Raw genomic sequence first — 20,487 nt, forward strand, 5'->3', positions numbered from 1 at the left:
CCAGACACAAGTGCTTCCTTCTGCACAGCTGAGGGCTGCAGAGCTAAATGGAACTCCTTGTGCATGCCACAGCCACGGTGAGGATGGGGAACTGGGAGAGAGATGCTGCCCAGCCATCTAAGCCAAGGCTCTGCTCTGGGTAACACACTTCCTATAGGCAGCAGCTGTTTTTCCAGCACAGGATTTATTCATCAGTTTGTACCTCATAATTATGTCTCTCTGTCCAGAGAATGTGAATGTCACGCTTTCAGGCAAAGATATGGAAGGGGAATAAGAGTTCTTTACTAGACTATATATATATAATATATATATATGGCAGGCACAGCAGCATAAGAGATGGAAAACAGGCATCCTTGGCAAACTCATGGCAGGCAGGTGCTGCTGCCCCTCCAGATGGTGAAATGGGCTCTAGCAGGGACCTCAGAGCAGTGGCTGGAATCACAGAGGCAGGCACACCTGGGCTGACAAACAATGCGCAGCAAAATCTCCAGAGCCATGCCAGGAGCTGCAGGGTGTCCAGGCAGGCAAGGGGTGTCAGGTAAAGGTGTAGCAAAAAACCCAAAGCAGCTCAGAAAACGGCAGGGCTGAAATAACCCAGGGTATAAAAGGCAGAACAAGCTCGTGGCTGCCGGGTCACCTATTCCCAGTGCACGCTGTCCTTTTTCCTTATTCTGTCCTTTTTCCTTATTCACTTCTTTGTTGTGTTTTGTTAAGGTTTTTCATAAACCCTTGAAATTTTTAAAAGTGAGCGTCGCTTCTCACACAGTGAAGAACAGAAGCACTCGGCAGTGGCAGCGAATCCTGTGGGCAGCATTAATCCTGACACACCGGTCCCACTCTGGTCCTGAGAGTGAGAGAGAGCTCAGAGCTGAGCCCCTCACCCCCAGCCAAGGTCTCAGGGCACCTCTGCACTCCCCAAAGCCCCCAGCTCACAGCCAGTAGCAAACTGCACCCTCCTTCCTCCTCCTCCTCCCAGCCACATCTTTTGTCTCTCTAAATATCTAAGTATCATCTCTTAGGTAAGAAATGAGAGAAAATTCCCTGAGAGAAAGGAAAAAAAAAAGGAAAAATCCTAACCTCCAACTCTGATAAAAGTAACTTCACAGTCGTAAGAGTCTTCTCCAGCACTTCACTACCACATGAGGGATTTATTTTCTTAAAACCCAGGCCCTCCAAGGAGTATCCAACCATAAAGCATGAATTAAAAATGCAGGATATGGGTCAAAAAGCCATTGTGAAAGGGAATCATTATGCAGTGACATCTTTCATTTTTGGTCAATGACATTGTGGGCCTCATCAAAGATCCAGTGCTATCAAACACTACATCAGCTGTTGGGGGCTATTACTCTTCAGCCCACCTATAGACGATTTCCCTGAAACAAAGAGTTAAGATTAGTCTGTCCTTGGTGTGAGAGCTAGACAGTAAACAGTCTTAAAGGATTTACTTCCTGGTTAAGAACAAAGGCTGTGGACATCTGGAGATGAGGTTATCAGGAAACTATATGATATATTTAGTTTTAAGGTATGTAACCAATCACTGCATGCTTATGATGGAACCACAAGGCAAGAAACCAATAAGAACAATGCTTATCGCTTGGGGCTGAGGGTAGAAACTGTATAAAAGTTGAAGCTGAAAACAAATAAATTGAGCTCTGGTTCCAATTCATAATGAATAGTTGTCCGAGCCTCCATTCTTTTCCAGCATTCAGGCAGTGGCAATCAGCGGCCTGCAAATGAAAGATACAATCCAACTAACAGAATTTGCAAACGACACACAGGAAAAAAGAACAGTGCAGAAGAAGAACTAGAAATTGTACACCTACATTTGAATTCCTGGAAGCAGCTTCCTCTACTGAAGCACACCCCTTTGCTGACTCCAGACCACATGGCCACGGGACTTGGCTACAGCTTGGAGCTGGAACCCCATGAGGAGATGGGAAGGACAGAGGATGGGGTAATGTCGGAACTCAAAATGTCCCTCAGACATTTTTGGATGTTCCGGGCCCAGGTCAGAAGCATTTGAGATCCTGGCAGGCAGCTGGAAACAGCTGTGATTTTGGGTTTGAGCCATGGAATGATTTACCAACCTTGCAGGAAGAACAAGAAGATATTAGAGTAGAAGTAGTCACAAAGTAGAGGGAAGAATTTTTGAGTCCTGTACAGGGGGATTTTAATACTTGTACAGGGGGGTTTTAGTTTTGTACATGGGGGTCAGAGGTTTTAAGATGGAGGGATTTGGGCCTGCCTTGTCCTCCCTCTTTCTTCTTCCTTACCTCCGTGTTCTTGGTGATGTTGGCACTCAGAGATTGGTTTAGAGTAGAAAAGCACCATTTAATATAGGTAATAGGCATTGGGGACAAACTGTAACCATGTAACATGTAATGTACCATATAAAAGACAGAAAATCCCCATTTAATATAGGTAATAGGCATTGGGAACAAACTGTAACCATGTCACACGTAATGTCCCATATAAAAGACAGCAGCAGCCCTGGGCAGGGAGAGAAGAAGCAGTCGGGGTCAGAGAGGATGTCAGGGTGTGTGTGTGCCTCTGCCTGAGCTGTGAGCAAACCACAGCAGCCCGAGGAGAAAATCTTTTAGGTAACTTGCAATAAACTGCCTTGAGACCAAACAACAGAAGAATACTGAGCCTTTCTTTGGAAGCATGGGTTGGAGGAGAGATTTTTCCACCACCCAGAGCCACCCCTGACCCAGAGGTAAGCTCCGGCAGGGTAATGAGAGGCACATGCTGGGAAGGCAGCTTGCCATCAGCTGGGCAAGACCTAGATCTTCTTCCACAGCCCTCTCCCTCTGGCCTCACTGCTGGGTGGCAAGCTGACCAGAATAAACCTGCAGAAATATTTCACTTTAACTGTTTTTGAAAATGTTCATTGCATCAATACTGATAGTTTGGCCCTACGAGCAGCTGTCTTGGCAGTGCTCAGGAGGACAGAGAGCAGTGTGGGAATGGGAATAAACACTGCTACAGAGAAGGGAGGAAATGAAAGACCACCTTACTGCCAGAAATGTAACTCTACTGTCAGAGCCAAGCTGCAGCAGAGAAGGTTGATGTGAGCCCTGGGACGCACAAGGATAGGGGAAAGGAAGCTGACCAGGGAAGGTCAACCCTGGATTGTCACTGAGACCAACACTGCATCTTGTCCTGGGAGATGCACTTGGGGAAAACACTGAAGGGGATGTAGAGCAGAGCCCCTGAACTGTTCAGGCAGAGTGTAAATGCCTCACAGTGAGAGCTCAAACTCCTCAGCAGCAGGGAGCTGCTCCAAAGACGAGGCAAGAGAATTGGGACAGAATCTGGCAGCTCCTGCCCACAGAGGAGGGAGGGACTGAGGTGGGGACAGCTCCTTGAGACACCCTGAAAGCAGGGACCCTGCTTGTGCTGGAAAGGAAAGGGCTCAGATGAGGATTGGATCCGTGGAAAGAGCCAGCTGCCATAACAGTGACCATCCAAACTTCCTTCCTCCTCTGGCAGCAGCTCCAGCCTCAGGATGCCAAGGAAAGATGGGCTTCAAAAGCTCAGGTGCTGCCAGGGACTCTGTCCTGCAAGACTCCACGCAGGCAGAATTAGAGATTCAAGGAAAAACAGAGATTGGAAGGGCTCCATGGGGCACACGGACCAAGCTCCTGCTCAGGCAGGGGCAGGTTCAAAGCCAGAGCATGCTGCAAGCTGCTCCTGAAGGCCTCCAAGGATGGAGATGCCAGGGTCTCCCTGGACAGAACTGCTTTTCCTTGTGCTGAGCCAGAACTGCCTCCGCTGCAAATTTCAACCATTTGTCATAATGTAATGTCCTGTTACTGTGTGCCCCGGAGTTTGGCTCTCTGCTTTCTATGAACTTCTTTTAGGTGGCCAGAGACTGCAATTAGATCCCTCCTGAGCTTTCTCCTCCTCAGGCTAAGATGCTCCAATTCTCCCATCCTTCACCGTGCAGTCGGACCTGCCTTCCCATCAGCCTTCCCCTCCACTCGCTCCAGCCTGTGAACATCCAGCCTTGGGCACTGCAGGGCACAGGTTACCCACCACAGCTCCCAGCCTGCACTCATTGTCCACAGATTCAGTCCCCATCCTGCAGAGGTGATGGAGTTTATCCTACCCAGGATTCTGCATTTGCTTTTGCACTTGTTGAACCTCAGCAAGCTCCTCGCAGCCCAGCACCTACCCTCCAGTTTCTGCCCGCTGTAAAACAGGGTGCATCCTCTTCTGCTGTCTTGGCCTGAAGATGTTAAACACAGCCCCCCTGTCAACACCCAAAAATGTCAGACTTCAACCCATGGATGACTATGTACTGCACTTTTCCCAGGCCTCCCAAGTCTTTCACCTGCTTTGCTGTTCACCCACCCACTCTAACCCTCCTCAGTTCAGCTTTGACGAGAAGCTGAGAGCTTAAAATTCCTTATGGCAGGGTCTGCCAGTGTGCAACCACAAATTCTTTCCATGAAATGGCTAATAATTCCCCTGAAGAGAGAGCTAAACACAGCAAGGCAGGCAGGAAAATGGAAATACAATGAAGCTTTCCACAAGAACGTCCTTCAGCTCTGGATTAAGAGGATTATACCACTTAGAATAGCATTTTTATAACCCCTTGAGTCCAAGTTTTCTGCAGATAAACTGAGAATTGGAATTCCCCACAGCAAAGCTGCTCAATTCTTGCACAAACTACATAGCAGCCCCCTGATATATTCTGCTCTCCCTGTCTGTGCAAAGTAGTTTCAGATGCAGTTGAAATTCTGAAAGCAAGACCTCACAGCAGAACAACTGCATTTCATGGTGACACTGCAATATGACTAATTTTATTATAATATATGTTGGGAGATTGCTATTACACAGTGTAGCTTTGAAAGATATTTAACAAAACCTTATCTCAGATCATCCACATCCCGTTCAATTGTTTAAGAGCATCAGAACAACATAAAAAAAATACTGCTATGCTTTCCAGTGAAAAATACAGCCAGAAGGGATGGCCACAGATAATTCAGATGGATACAGGTGATGGTGGCTAACAGCAGATCATTCTGACTGTGCCCAGGCTCATGCCTGTATGGCACTGGCTGTGTCAGAAGGTCACACAGGGCTGGCCTAAAGCACAGGGAATGTGCACAGCTCTCACCTGGCCTGGTTTTGTTCCAGCATTAACCCTTTGTCACCTCACGTCATGACATGTGGCTCTCTGTGCAGGAGAGACTCCTGTGCACCACCCCAGCCCATTGCACAGCACAAAGGAACTACAATGAGTTACTTGTAATGCCAGAAACCTTCCAACTCCCAGCCACAGAATGGAAGTCTTTACAGAACTTTGTTTCTTAAGCTATTCTCTGCAGCCTGAGCATGTAATAGGAAAGATTTTCAAAATAACTGAAACTGCATTTTGCAAACCCAGCAGATGAATCCCGGATTGCAACATAGCTGTGCTATTAATATGAACTCTTAAAATAAACAAAATGTCCACTTCCTGCAGAAAATCCCTTTGTGTACAGAACACACCTTTGTGCAAGATGGTGAAGTGATCATGAGAGAGCCAACACAATTTGCCCCAACTTATCCCGACTGCCAGCTTGTCCCACAGTTAAATGTAGCAGCAGAGAACCAAAAGAAACTTTCTGAGCCATCAGAGAGTGCAGACTCCCATGCATTGCCTAGTCTCATCATAATTCTGAAGAGAGTGTAATTTAAAATCTCTGCAGGTTGTTTGTACCATCAAAAACCAGTTTAAAAAACAGTTAGGTGTTTCCTGTGTAAACCCAACAAAAAATGTATTTTTTAATTTCTTTACCAGTACATAATGCAATGAAACATGGAATCCTAGAATGGTTTGGGTGAGAAGAACCTTAAAGACCATCTTGTTCCAATCCTTTGCTGTGGCAGGGACACCTTCCACTAGACCAGGCTGCTCAAAGTCCCACATTAATACACAAATGTCTTAATACTCTTTGATTGCAGGAAAAAAAAAAACCAAAAACAACTAAAAACCTGTTGATCAGAACAAACCCTTACAGTAAAGTCAATTAGTCAGATCTTCTAAACAAAAGTAATAATGATACTTTTCCTCCCACGGTTGTTCTCTCTTTACTAGGAGACAAGTAATTACTTCATAGAGAAATGTTTTTCATCTCATTTTCAGAGTGGCAGAAGTCATCTGGAGAGGTGATGTGGTGCTTTCACATCAGTTCCTGTTTCTCCTGCTCACTCAGAGCTGCTCCACAGCACAGTTCCCATTACTGGTGCTCTGCTGCTGCCCAGACCTGCCGAGGCCAAGGCTGAGCCCATCACGGCAGCACTTCCCAAAGTTTAAATTGCAAGGTAAGCTATTGTAAATGCAGGCAAACCCAATGGGAAGAAATGATGATGTCTGACTCAATTCAGAAGGCTGAATGATTTCTTTATTATAACTATGCTAAAATACTTCCTTTTTATAAGAGCTCATAAAGCCCTATTTCCTTTCTAGTTGTTTGTCCCCTGTAGATGCACTTTGTTAGAACCTCAAGCCTGCAGATCAGCAAACACTTCCATTAACTTCAAGACTCAGGGAAATCCTGTATGTATGTAAGTCACAGGTATCTATGGGCCAAAAAATATTTACAAGCAGTGTTTCCTTACTTAGGAAATCTTACTAAGGAAAACTGATTTCCTTACTTAGAAATCCCACCTGCTATTCTGAGACTTTAAGTTACAGTTCTTGCTATACAGCATACCTTAGGTTTATAGGTGAATATGCAGAGTTCTAGATGAGGTTAACAGAAATATCTGAAATGGAATATTTTGTGGTTTTAAATTTTCTTCTGTCACAGCTTTAACACCAGTTAGTGCTTTAGAACAAAGTTCTGGAAATCTATCTTGGAGGAGATTCCCAGAGATGCTAATGAATACAAAGATGCTTTCTGTGAAGAAATTAATATATCAACATACATATATATATATATATATATATATATATAATATGCTTTCTTTTTATATACTATATCAACATTTGAAATAGCTTTTTAATTATAAATATATATATTATTTTATATACTATATAAAAAGGAAGATACTAAAACTACATACTACTTTCTCTGACTAACACAACTCGTGACCCTCTCTCAAGTCCAGTCCCAGGTGGGTTGAATTGGCACCAGGCTCAAACAATTCTCACCAGAATCCAATCAAGCAATCACCCCAGGTAAACAATTCTCCAAACACATTCCACATAGGAAAAACAAGGAGCAGAAATAGAAATTGTTTTCTCTTTCATTTCTCTCTGTGAACCTCTATGAAAAATCCTGAGAGAGGGAGAGAAATGTGCTTGCCACAGTAAGCCACCATGAAAGGTCTCACCACAGGGATTTTAGCTCAACAACTGCAAGTGCCAGCTGTAGAACACCCTGGCAGTCCAGGGCAGGAAACTCCCAGGAAAACCCTCTGTTAATCATCCCTTGCTGAAAGAAACTCATCCTAAAACATTCACCCAGAGCTGCCAGTACCAGGCTCCGGTTAATCCTATTGCAACACCAGGTCCTGTCTGAAGGAGATCCTACTCTGGCCTTCCAGGCGAAGTAACACATGCAGCCACAGCCATCAGCTAAGGCAGAGCAAGAGGAAAGGCTGTGGCTGCACAGTGAATTAAGGGATACCACGTATTTAAAAATATCCAGCAAGCAAAAAGCGTGTGACTTGTGATGTGCTTGTTAACCAAAGCCTGCTCAGAGCCCAGCTCTGAACCACGTCATCTTAGAGCATGGTTTTGTCTATACTGAATTTCTAAATTTGTTATCTAGCTTTTGTAATAGACCTTGAACATTCTCGCCAAAAGATGCTTTACATCCAGAGATTCAATGATTCTATGTGAGATGCAGGAAATGAGTTCATGAATCTGAGATCTCCTGAGCATGGAGAGGCACAAAAACCTGAGCAAGAAACAAGCACAGAGACACTTTACACAAGACACAATAAAGAAGATTTTCCTTTTCTGAGAACACCTTCCTTTGTCCCAGCAGAGGAACTGAGTGGGTACAAACAGACACCCAGCCCCAAATGTGCACACGTGAGCGCTTCTCTGGGCTGCTGAATTTGTATTTAGCCTGAAACATTAATTGCATCTGCTTGCACATTAAGCTTAACACCTATACATCTATTTTTATTTCAAAACACTCCCTCTGACTGCTTCTAGGCATCCCGGCTCCCACATGGGGTCAGCTGTAGGATCTGAGGCCAAAGTTGAACTCTTGCACCAAATTTCAGAGCCTGCAGCTCCCCCCAAGCACTGAGATCTCCACAGAGGGAGATGACCACACTCTACATGTCACTTACAGAAAGAGATACGCTTTTTATAAAGAAATAGCATATTTCATTCAACTAAAAGATTTTTACATATATTTATGCTGATTTCAAAACATGTAAAAGTCACCGTTCCCAAGGAAGGGACTGATTCTCTCAGATTTCATGATGAGGGTACCTGCACCCCAGAAACAGCATCTACCCCACCTCTTAACTTACATTCTCAGAGTCTGCAGCTGGATTAGCTTAATAATTCTTCCAATTATTTTAACTATGATCCTACTGAGCAAATCATCTTCTTCTAAACTTAGCTGCCCAGAAAGAGATTTTAATAATCTCTTCAGAATCAGATTCTTTTCATTTTGTTGATGCACGACAGCAAACTTCTGAAAAGGCAATAAAACAGAAACTAAGTAATAGAGAAACTGAAGGACAAAGAAGGGCACTAAATAGTAAAGTCTTCATGGGAAGGACTTAACCTTGAGGGTAAGTGGCAAAGGAGGAACACCTACCCCAGCTTTGGGTTTGCTGCCTGCCACCAGGCTGGCCAGGAGATCCTCGTCGCACAGCTGGCCGAACACATGGGCGTCGTACGCCACCACTATGGAGACCTCTTCCATCATTCTGGCCGCCCTCAGCCCAGGGCAGAGCCCGGCTCAGCTCCCTGGCAGCTGCCCACGCCCTGCTGGAGCCACTCGTGGGGAAGGAGCGTCACCAGAGGGAAAACATGGCCCAGCAGAGTGTCACCAGAGGGAAAACATGGCCCAGCAGAGTGTCACCAGAGGGAAAACATGGCCCAGCAGAGCGGCTCCCGCTCGCGCCTTCCTCCCAAGGGCGTTGGGATCACGGGCAGCACCCGCGGCACACCCAACACCTGCCTGGCAAAAGGCTCGTTCTGAAGTTTGGAGAAAGGCTGCTTTCCTTCTGCTGTTAGTTAGAACCTGTTTCAGTTCCAGTATTAGGCCAAAGATGAGACAGCAGGAGACAAAACAGATCAGTATTAAACAAGGGAAGATCTGTCGGAGCTTGACGGCAGCACTGAAATCACTGCTGTGCTTCTCCAGTTTGGTGGCAATTGTTCATTCTTTATGTCCAGTTTTCTCCCATGAAAGCTGATATTCCTCTCAGGAGTCTTCCCTTCCAACGAATTGCTGCTTCTGGTTATCTGTAAGTTCACAGAGACTGGTATAATGGTGATTTCTTTCAAGCACTCCTTGAAATTTTCTACCAGTTTCCAAATCTCTCCTTTAAAATCTTTTAAAACATGCACTTCTGCTTTTCTGCAGATCTCAACTGCATTTTATACCCTGTAGATACTTTGATTTTAGCAGGAAGATTATGACATCAAGTCACAACCCTCAAAAAAAGTGTCCTTCAGTTTTCACCTGTAATAATGGGTAAAACAGCTCTGAAAAATACAACAAGGCTGTAAAGCTCTTTGTTGAATAAATTGGTATCTCCACAGCTGAAATGAAAACAATTTATGCAATTAAAACTTTCCACAGAAGAAGGTTTTTAACGGAGATCTGTCACTGTTCTCATTTTAGGTAAGAAGTAATATGTTATCTCTTGTCTGTGAATCCTAAATAGTGGAGCAGCCTTCCAAATTGCCCCTGAATTCCCAATTCATTTATCGTAACTTCTTTTAATCTATCTGATACAGAGCAAAAACAGCACAAGGAAAAATACAGAAAAAAAAATTAAAATCTAGAAAACAATACAGGATTTGAAGAAACAAACAAAATGACCCAGAAGAAACTCCTTTCAGGACAATCAGGCAAGGTAAAACTCCATCCACTACACTTTTATCTTCTCTGGAAGCATTTTCTTCCTGGTAAAAAATCATACCTCCTCAAGAAACAGAAATCATTCTGGCCATCCATTTTTCTCCAAAAAGAGTCTGTGCCGGATGCAAAAAATTGGATAGAAATGTCCAGTGCAGGCTGGTGTGGCATATGGCTACACTCTTGCTTTCCAGAATGAATAGTCAGACCCACCTTGCTTTTCTTTCTCCTCTCTTCCTGGAGTATCCTTATCAAAGATTGCAGCTATCTAAATAGCACCAGGTGCTATTTGCATTTGAATAGGAAACTTGAGCAACAGCTCTAGCGGGCAGGATTAAAACCCTAACATCTCTTCCACTTATATAGTGGGGAGAAATTACATGTTATTGCTAGGAAACAGAGAGTTCTAATAGGCTTATGGCAAACAAAAAATGCAGCACTTGAGGTTAAACTCTTGAGACTAAAGCAGATTCTGATCATGCTTAACCCTTGCGGGATGAAGAAAGGTATTTTTCCCTTGAAATGCATCCATAGTTCATTCTTTCCTTGTTTTTCTTCAAAGGCAATTTTTTTTCCAATGAATTAATTAGTTCTTGCAGTAGAAAGACTTCAGATTCCAGCCCGGCTAACGAGAAGGTGGCTCTCCATGTCACCTGCAGAAAACGCCTACCTGCTATTCCAAACCCGGCTCAGGTTTTCTGAAGCCTTGAAACGCTGCTCCCTCCTCACCTCCACTGCCTGGGGGAGTTTGGGATCTTCTGGAAGAGCAGGTTCAGGGCGTGGGGCTCTGGTGGCCCCTCCCCGGTGTGCTGCTGGAGGTAGGTCCCTTCCCATCCCCTCCCAGCCCTGGCTCCCAGCAGGGCTGGGCATTACCTTGGGGCAGCCAGGTAGGCGCAGGGGAGGGAGCAGCTGGTGGAACAGCAAACATTCCCATGTTAATGAAAGACCAATTTAATTCTGCAACGAGGGCAGGAGGTGGAGAATGCAAACTATCAAAGATACTCCACAACAGCAGCCGGTGGAACCCTTCCTCTGATTTAGCCAACAGGCATTTCCATTTATAAGGAATTATGGAGCAGAACTACCTTATTCTTTTCCTCTTAGAGAGAGAGGTTACCATTACTTAACAGAACTACATCTGCATATTATTGTATAATTAGTTCAGAGATTCTCATACCTATTTATAACAAAGGGCTTACAATTTTGGCATGTTCTAACTAGCGATTGCAAGAACTAACAACTGATTTGTGACGTTGGCAGATGCATCTCTTTAAATAGAATGTTTTTCAGTAGTTTCAAGCTAATGAAGCTGAGCTGCCTGCAAATCCCTATGATCCTGCATTTTACCTCCCTGTTAACAGCCTGTGCTGTACCCTGAATCAGCACACCAAATTGTAACTATCAAGCCAGGTAAAGAAAATATTTTGAATTAAACTGACCAAAGCAAACACATCAACCCAGGCACAAGAGCAGCCTGCTTACACCAGAGTAGCTGGAAGGGAATGGGCAAGCAGAGGTGCCCTCCACCACCTCCCCAGGCCACACTACACACTCCAGCCAGCCCCTCCATACAGAGCCTTCCCCTCTGCTGGGGCTTTTTGGTGTTGAAGCGATGAATAATCTACCAAGAGACAATAAAACCCACGTAGAATATTTGTATTTCCTTACATCAAGAGCAAATCTCTGCCTAACACCACATCTACCTTGCAGCAGCCTTCCTCAAGGACCAGGAACGCAGCCCCCTCCGTGACACAGCTTGAAAGCCTACCTCTAAAGCAGGAATTTTTGGAGAAGCGGTGAAACCAAGCAGTCAGGAGGCAGAGGAGAGCCAGCAGAAGGAGAGGTGAGCTGCAGAAAACTGTTAATTTGTTAAGCTAAGGAGCTCTAATTGCAGGTGTCGGGATTTATATGCCGGTGGATAAGAGGTGAACGGAAAATTCCTGAATTGAGCAAACCAGCTCTCCTAGCAAAGCAAAATCCTGCTCACTCCCAAGATAAATTCGTTCTCACTCCACCCCCAGGAATTGCTGCTATCTGACAGGGATAGGATCTTCTGACAGACAGGGAAGTGAGGTATGTGCAGCTCCTTGGTAAGCCTCCCTTCCTGCCACCAGCTCCAGGAACACAAAGGCCTTTTCTGTGATTTGCCTCTCGTGCATTAATGAATCCGGGAAGATCACAGCCCTCTTCAGAGAAGGAAACATAAAACCCTTTCAGAGCACTTGGAATGGTATTTGGCAGTCTTCAAGATAGGTTTACATGTCTTTTTTCCCCCAGTGGGAATGAATAATGATAGCATCAGCTCTTGTAATTCTGAACCGACAGGAAGGGCTTTTTCAGACACATCCAGCAAGTGAAATCCACCTGGTTACAAGTCAAACTCTGGATCACACACACAGTTCTATTCTCTTCTCACCCACAAAGGGCTTGCCAACCATCAGAGCAGCAGAAACTGGAACTCTGTTCCAGTTTTAGACATGCTTCTGGATTCCATGTGATGCTGGAATGCAAAGTCACCATGGCTCCCAGGCATGACCTGCATCATTCCAGAAATGCAATTTCCAGGCTCTGACTGATCCCTGATTGCTTCTCCAAGATTTATTTTTATTATTTAAAATGTCAAATTAGCATGGCCTATTTTTTTTTTCCCAAAAGAAGTGGGTGTATGCACCTGTGTTTCTCCTAAAATAATTCTCCAAATGTGTGGAAAAATCTGGGCTTGATGTGCTTTAGCACATAGAGTTACAGGGGCAAATCCTCCCAAGCAGCTTGCTCCTGGTTTGAAAGCAGGCACAACTGTAAACTCATTTCTGCAGATTAAAGCCAGCAAAGCCATCCCACTGGAGAGAGGGAATGTGCTCTCCCAGTGGTGGCAGAGGTCAGCGTGGCTGGAATTGCTGGGGCATTCCTGACACACCGGTGATGCACTCCCCCTCCATGGAACTGCCTAGCCCAACACAGGGAAGAACTGAGGACTTGAGAATCTTTATTTTATGGTGCCAAATACCCAAATTCCCCTCTCCCAGCCTCCCTAAATCTGCTGCGTGCCACACAAAAAGCTACTCGTGCTTCCAAGCAACAACTGCTGCATAAGGATTTTCTTCCACAGTACTCCTATAGATGATCTTTACAGAAAGAAAGTAAAACTCTTTATCAGCTGCACCGTAAAACTCCAAAGGGGGAAGAGCAGTCCAGTCAATCACTGCCCAGCCTACTGGAGCTCACTCCCTGGATATCTCTAAGCACATTCTCAGCTAATTCTGTTCTGTGCCTTTGCTCTGTTCCTCACTGAGGAGGTTCCTAGCACTTGAAATCTTAAGGGTTTGGGTCAAGTTTCCTCTTCATTTCAGGTTTTATGTAACTTAGAACTACAGCTAAATAAGGCATTCCCAAAATAAATCTAGATCTTTTGATTTCTAAAACCACACAAACATGAACAAGATGAAACAGCAGTGTAGCTGGGACACCAGCCTACAGGTACGTGCTCATTATTCAGCTCAGTCCACTCCAGATTATTTTATAGCTTTTAAAATGAATTCATGAAGCTCTTTTGACTTTCAATTTATTAAATTTGCATTTTTACTTTATGCTTTCATACACCTTTCCTATCCAGCTGCTATCACTTTTCTAAGGGCAATAGAAGTAATTTCCTCCTTCCAGCTGGGCTTCCTTCAGATGTGAATCACCTGCCATAAATATTTTGCTTCACAAACTTCCTTCTTGCCTGCTGAGAATCTGGGTTAGAGTTGCATTGACTTTTTGCTTGTTCGTGTTTTTCCAGTGGCAAAGGCAGCACAGGACTCCAGCTGAACTCTCAGTGCATTTTACTGCTTAGCCCCACAATGAGCTATGCTGTGACAGGTGATGGAGGAACAAGGAAAGAACCAGACATCCCTGAGCCAGTATCAATATCAAGTAAAGGAATATTGAATCTTAGTGTGAGTTTTGAAAATTCCAACTTTTGGCTGTGATTTTACAGGATATTTGGGGCATACTTTGTATTTACCTAATGTAACCAATTGAGCTGAGCATATTTCCTCTTTCCCCATCCTTTTGTTTTTGCATAATAGGGTTTTTTTTTTCCTGTTTGGAAAAGCAAGGGGTGGTACCAGTGAGCTCCCCAACAGGCAAACTCTCCTCCAGCCTAATGGCCTCTGAGTGGTCCAGGCTAGTCTGGAGTAGTGAGAAAACTACAGAAACCATGCAGAAGGAACAGGCAGAAATTCCTCATCTTCCTTGGAGCATAATTTCCTGAAAAACAGCAGGCTTCTGCCACCTGTCTCCTGTGTCACCCCTTCTCTTTGGGGACCCTTTTTTATCTCCTTCCAGTTCCATGTCAGCAGACACCCACAAGCAACTCAGCTCCTCAACTCAGAGAAGTGGTGACAGCTCCAGAGCAGGGCCAGGTACCAGGGACCTTCCCACAGCTCCCCACAGCCATGGCCAGTGTCTCCTAAACCTGTGCTCTCACAGCCAAATCACTACCCTCCACACCTGAATGGGCAAACATTAACAACCTGTTTGCCATTGCAAGTGTCTCTGATATTCCCTGGGGCTACTAATCCAAGAACTGAATAATGCCTGTAGGACATTTAGACCACACAAATGTCATTTAGAGCTAAATTCCACAATAAACTCAACAGTACCTGTGAAATGTATTCTAAACTTGTTGCATTTATCGCTTCACTTGGTATTGAAAAGAAAAAATACGGGTTGAGCATATTATCCCAGACAATTAGCATAAGAGTTGTATAGGGATGTTTTGCACTTACAAGGATTCATAAATGGATTTCTGGCCTGGTTTCACTACAGGGTGATTTATTAGGGATTTCACCCAAACAGCCTGCTGTCTTTTCACTGACAGCAGATGATCAGCAAACAAAAGATACTAATTAACATTAATCAGCACATTAAATAGCATTAAATAGCAACATCTGTCACATGAAGAGAGTCACACAGGGCCCAGGATTCCAGCTTTCTCATTCTAAACCCACATTTGACTTTCTCAAGGTAGATATATCTCTCCATATTTTTTCATTTCCTTCCCAAAGAGGGATTGGTCCTTACCTATGTCCCTAAGGAAGCCTAATAAAGGTAAAATTAATGGAAAATGCAAAACTCTAAGCTGTACTATTACTGTTATAGTTTGCTCCAGTGCTGAACCAGCCATGCTGCACAGGGAGAATGCAGTGACATGTTTACCTGGATGACCTGAAGTGCCCTGCTTCAGGTCAGATTTTAGTATCTTTACTGACTAGCACTTTGCACCTGACCTTCAGTCTGGGACAAGAATAAAAAGGGGAAAGAAGGAAAGGCTGGAAATCCAGATGCCATGAGAAATTCTTGTAGTTAAGTAACAGGAAGAAAAGGCAGGACCCCAGCACAACCTCTGCTCACCAATCCCACAGGAGCTGCCCATGCACAAACTCACCTTGGCTGTGCTGGTTCCTCACTGACACCCTGACAGGAGCTCAAAGGGAAAGCTGAGACATTTCTATATGGAAGCAGCACAATGGTAATGGCATATTCCCAAAACAAAAAATAAATCTGCCCTGTGATTGCTTGAAAGATGAGATAAGGAGTAATTAAGACTGAAGTGATGTGGGTGAGCAGGAAATGGCACATGGTGTCAGCCAAACTGGGCTAAACCAGGCAGACCAGTCCTTCCCTGAAGTTTTAGCCAGTGTGACTGTGAGACACAGTCTAGACTGAGGCATGCCTGATGACTCTGAAATGAGATCATTTCATGCATTTTACATTAAAAGTACAAACTACTGACACCTTCCAGAAGAGTGGCACGTCCCTCAATGCTGGGGCTAAAAATCAAAGCATTAACTTGGAGGTCACAGGACTGAGTGCAGCCCAAAACCATCCAGTGAACAGCACTTGCTGGCAGATGCTGATACCAAAGGTAACAAACAGCCAGCTGGACAGAGAAGGGATTTGACCTGAGACCCCTTTGCTAGGAAAGGCAGAAGGCAGCTCAGTCTTTGTACTCCCCTGGAGAAATTCCCTGGCACTTTGAACAGGTCAGCTCCAGGGAAGAAAGGAAGATCAGGACCATGCAAGCTGATCAGCTGTGTAAGACTACCAGTAGTGTCCACTGATCTAAACTCCACATAATCCTCTGCCCCTGAATCCCTACTCATCATCATCCAGTACAGTGAAAGGGAAATTCTGTTCTCACAAGATGATTTGGGAAGACAAACTACTCCAGTACTTAACTGTGCTGATCTAGTCTCCCACTGGGAAAATCTGCATCTACATTTAATGCTTTAGTGTAACACAATGAGAAAAGCTTCTGTATTTATATGTGATTTAAAGATTACCCTGTCTTGATTTGACTGTTAATAAGCTTATTTTAAGAACTCAAATGGTATGTATGGAGGGACAGAGAAGGCAAATGCTATCAAAGAGCTTTGTGTGACAGTCAGGTATTTCTTCAGAAACCAGAGACCAGAGCTATTGCCATATATTTTTCTACCCTCCTCATCTGGCTTATTCCAATCTTGTCTCTTATTTAAAATCTTGACCATAGGTCTTGTATTACTTACTGCTATGATAGCTACTCAACTAAAAAAAAATGAGACACTCCCTAAAAAAATACCAACATATAAGGGATTGCTCCAGCTCCACAGGCCAGGATTTTCTCCCCATTTCCACGTGCTCAGGCAGGGCACAAAGTGCTGCTTAAGCTGAGCTCCCCTAGGAGCTCCCTCACTCCCAGTGCTCCTGTTGACTCCTCTCAATGTCCACCTAGAGGCCTATACTTAGAGACAAAAGTGAGCCATAATTTCCAATCTGTACTTCATTTTTAAGTACGTCTTTCATGTAGAGGAAGTGTTTGTGCAAAATCTGTTTCGCAAGAAATGCAAGGGAAGTGCTGGTAATGAGTGAGAGCTAGTTTCTGCTTCATCTAAAGGAAGAAAACCCCATCAAAGAAAGAAAAACAAAGGATGCAATAAAATTTAGAATGATTTGCAAAAAAAAAAAAGTTTTTAAAAAGAGGTTTCTATCACCATAAAATACCTTAATATATTTCCAAAGTATGTATTTTATAGGCTCACCATGCTTACTTTCACTCTTTGCAAAGTCAGTGAAGCAAAATAAACCAGCTCACAAGAAGGTAATAACTTACATGAAAAAGAAAAGCTGTGTTGCTGTGTGAATTTCATATGTCATATAAGTCCAGGTACCTACACAATGGTTTGAAAGGTTCTAGATGTCCTTCTCTCATTTGTGGCAGAATAACTACTTCCAATTATTCAATCACAGAATGGTTTGGAAAGGACATTTAAAGATCAACCTGTCCAACCCTGTTGCAATGAGCAGGGACATGTTTAAAAATAATTCCTTTTGGAAAGCAGTGAAAGATTTGATCACCTTTCTCAGACATAGAATCGCAGATGAAAAATGTGTTATGGCTGTTTCTTGAAATGCCACACAGTATCTTTCTTCTGTAGCTATTTCTTACTGCAGAACCTTCCCAGAGAAATACACATGGACTTTTTAACACTCCTGGCACTGGCAGAGCTGCCTGGGGATGGCAACTGATTTATCAGGACATTAACTGGACTCCCCCAGCTGTAAGGAGAGGGAAACAAGAGAGTCCCTCTGGTGACACTTGTTCAGCCTGACACGAGGCTGAAGGTATCTCATGGGGAAAACTAAACCTCAAGGCTTAATTTCCTTGATGCTAGTTAGAACTGTGAAATGGGAGAAAAACCAGGAACAGATCTGAGTCATTTTTCTTATCTCTCCTAATTAAATGTAACAGCAGCAAGAGAAAAAGCCCACTGTGAGCTGGAGATGGAATGCCCTAACTTGGTCTCTAAGTGCCTTTGGCCATCCCTTATCAGCAGTGCATGGCAAAACATCCAGGACATTTTGTTGGGCAATACTATGATTTTTTTTTTTCTCACTTTTTAAATGTTTTTCATTTTTCCAGTAAGAATGCACAACTGGTGCTCTGTTTATTGGTACTGTTTGCATTCCTGTGTTCTTCTTGAATCTTTCAGAGATACAGGAGCTCAGTGTATAGAGAGCTGGCAGGGCCCACTACCACCAAAGAGAACAAGAGTCTGCAGCACAGATCAGGGATCAGCACAGCCACGGGGCAGCTGTGTCTCCTGCAATGCCCCTGTCAGCTCAGTTTAATTTGCCCTTTTTCAGCACTGCAGATCACCCCACATTTTACCAGAGCTCTGAAAGTTCAAGAGTGACAGCTGAGCGTGCCAGGTGGGAAAAGCCAGAATGAGAAATGCAGAAATCCTCACCCATCCAGCCACTTGTCTGCTTCTGGGTGAAATTCAAGATTTTAAACATCATCTCATGTTCCCTAATTTTCTGACATCTCCCCATAGGAAAGATCCTATTCTTCCTAGCTTCAGCAAAAGAAATTAAGATGTATTGACTCACCTTTTCAAATGTTCCTGAAAAACCCTCTCAGGGCAGTAGACCCCTGACACAAACAGCAGAGCTTGGCTTGTGAAATTTTAGATGTATTAAAAAACTACATGGTGCTGCTGGTCAGCAAAGGCTTTATAATCAGCACCCTCTGGGTGTAAAGAAGTGGACACCCCAGTGACAGATGTGTCATAAATGACAAGACCAAGAGTCCATTTTGAAAAAATGAGAATACATCATGAGCCACTCAGATATAATTCAGCTTTCCAAATGGGTAACTGAATGTTTAAAATAAATAAGAAGAAAATTCAATCTGGACTTAAAACATCACCTTCCTCATCTCACTTCAATATAAAAAAAGTTACATCTGGCCTTGTGCACAACCCCTGTTTTGCAGGACTGTATGTACAAACCCAAGTGTTCATGTTCTCTCTGTTCTTCTCCAGAGAGTCAGGTAATAGCTGGATCATCAAAGCAGAAAAATTATTTTTTGGCAAAAAGAATTCACGGAATCACAGAATAACGAGGTTGGAAGAGACCTCTAAGAACATCAAGTCCAACCTATGCCCTAACACCACTAGACTATAGCACCAAGTGCCAAGTCCAGTCTTTTTTTAAACATTCCACAATGAAAACTATAGCAGTTAGACAGAGAAGCTGTCAGTGTAGCCAAAGGCTGTAGGGAGAGGCCCAAAAGGCAACATCTGTTGATGAAGTATAGTCCAGAGACTGAGCTCCATGAATGTTGGCTCTGCTTTGTGAAACTAAAAGGAAATGGGGAAAAACCAGTTTGGTCCCTGTTTGTTCCAAATAAATCTCTACAGGATTCACTCACTTCTTTCTCAAGCTACAGAATTTTGCAGGAGGTCCAAAACACTGGAGCTTCTGAGAGGCTCTGAGTTGTCTCAAGTTTTCACTGGGGAGTGTGGCAGTGCTTTCAGCAAAGACAAACAGGACAAACACAGCCAGGCTGTGGTGCAGTATTCCTGCCTAATGCTTTCCTGCTTGTGAGAATGATTCTCTGCTTGCCAAGGAGGTTCTCTGGGCAGTGCAGGATGTAGCAGAGCACACCAACCACTTCCAGATGTGCTGGTTTGGGGAGCACATCTGGAACAAATGGCACAGCAACATCTTCATTACACCTCTGCTCTCCTCCACTAGCACGTGTAGCCACTATCAATGCCCTGCCAGTTTAGCTGTGCATGCACACTCCATCAGCAGCCTGCTCCTGCTGTGGATAGAATTTCAGTCAAAGCTGTGCCCTGGCTGGGATCCCAAGCCTGCCCTACAAAAATGCAGCTGGTCCTGCAGAACTGCCTGTGCAGCAGGGCTCTCCCTTGCACTGCTGGGCAGGGAAGGAAAACCATCTCCTCACTCTTGGCAGAGCTGGTTAGGCTACAGGAAGCCTGGAATGTGGACACTGCTGAAATTAAAGCAGCCAGAAATAAAGTAAGCAGAAAAATGGCTTAGAGCCATCTTTGTTCTGACCCTTTTTATTTCCATCAAAGACTGCTGTGATCAAACACCAGGTAAGCAATCCATGGCCAGCTATGCCTTTAAAACATACTTCCATCACACTCCTGGATGCCACTCCAGCTCAGCAAATATCCTGAGAAGTTTGCTCAGTTGATGAACAGGAAAAACAGGGCTGAGGATGGTGCTGGACAAGCAGCTGTGCAAGCCAAGGCACCCTGGTGCAACCTGGAGCCTTGTGGCTCTGCTTCTGTGGTAGGGAAGAGATCTGTCTAACTGTGTAAATAAGATGCATAAAGAAATAAATAAGAATTGGAGTGGGCTGGAAAAAAGCACCCAGACCCAGACCCTGGCCTTTTCAGTATCTTGCAGGTCGCTTAGCAACAGGCTGGCTGCTGCAGGGTAAAAGAGCATGAAATCATCATCCTTCCAGCTGAAGACAAACTGAATGGAAACGTGGGGAGGTGGCCTTTTCCTGGCAGCAGTGAGGAAAGAAGTAACTGCTGAATCTGATCCTGTGGGCATCCTTTTGGAGGGGTTCCTAAATGCAGGGGCT

The 20,487-nt window shown here is 44.2% G+C and overlaps 1 protein-coding gene across 4 annotated transcripts in view; it reads right to left on the reverse strand.

Moving 5' to 3' along the window:
* The window catches only part of RABGAP1L (RAB GTPase activating protein 1 like), a 230,863-nt gene that overhangs the window by 24,727 nt on the left and 185,649 nt on the right, over positions 1-20,487 (reverse strand). The window contains exon 1 of one of the 4 annotated variants that reach the window (XM_021546020.3): positions 11,821-13,451. The exons of 2 other annotated variants lie outside the window; for them this stretch is intronic. Coding sequence is in view for 1 of the 2 variants with exons in the window: in XM_021546022.3 (XP_021401697.1) it covers positions 8,781-8,891 (111 nt within the window). In the remaining variant the exon portion in view is untranslated. Of the gene's footprint in view, positions 1-8,780; positions 8,969-11,820; positions 13,452-20,487 lie in introns of those variants that run through there. One more of the 4 variants, XM_021546022.3, reaches the window with a different exon arrangement.

This window comes from Lonchura striata, chromosome 9 (genome assembly GCF_046129695.1).
Source record: "Lonchura striata isolate bLonStr1 chromosome 9, bLonStr1.mat, whole genome shotgun sequence".
Taxonomy (NCBI): domain Eukaryota; kingdom Metazoa; phylum Chordata; class Aves; order Passeriformes; family Estrildidae; genus Lonchura; species Lonchura striata.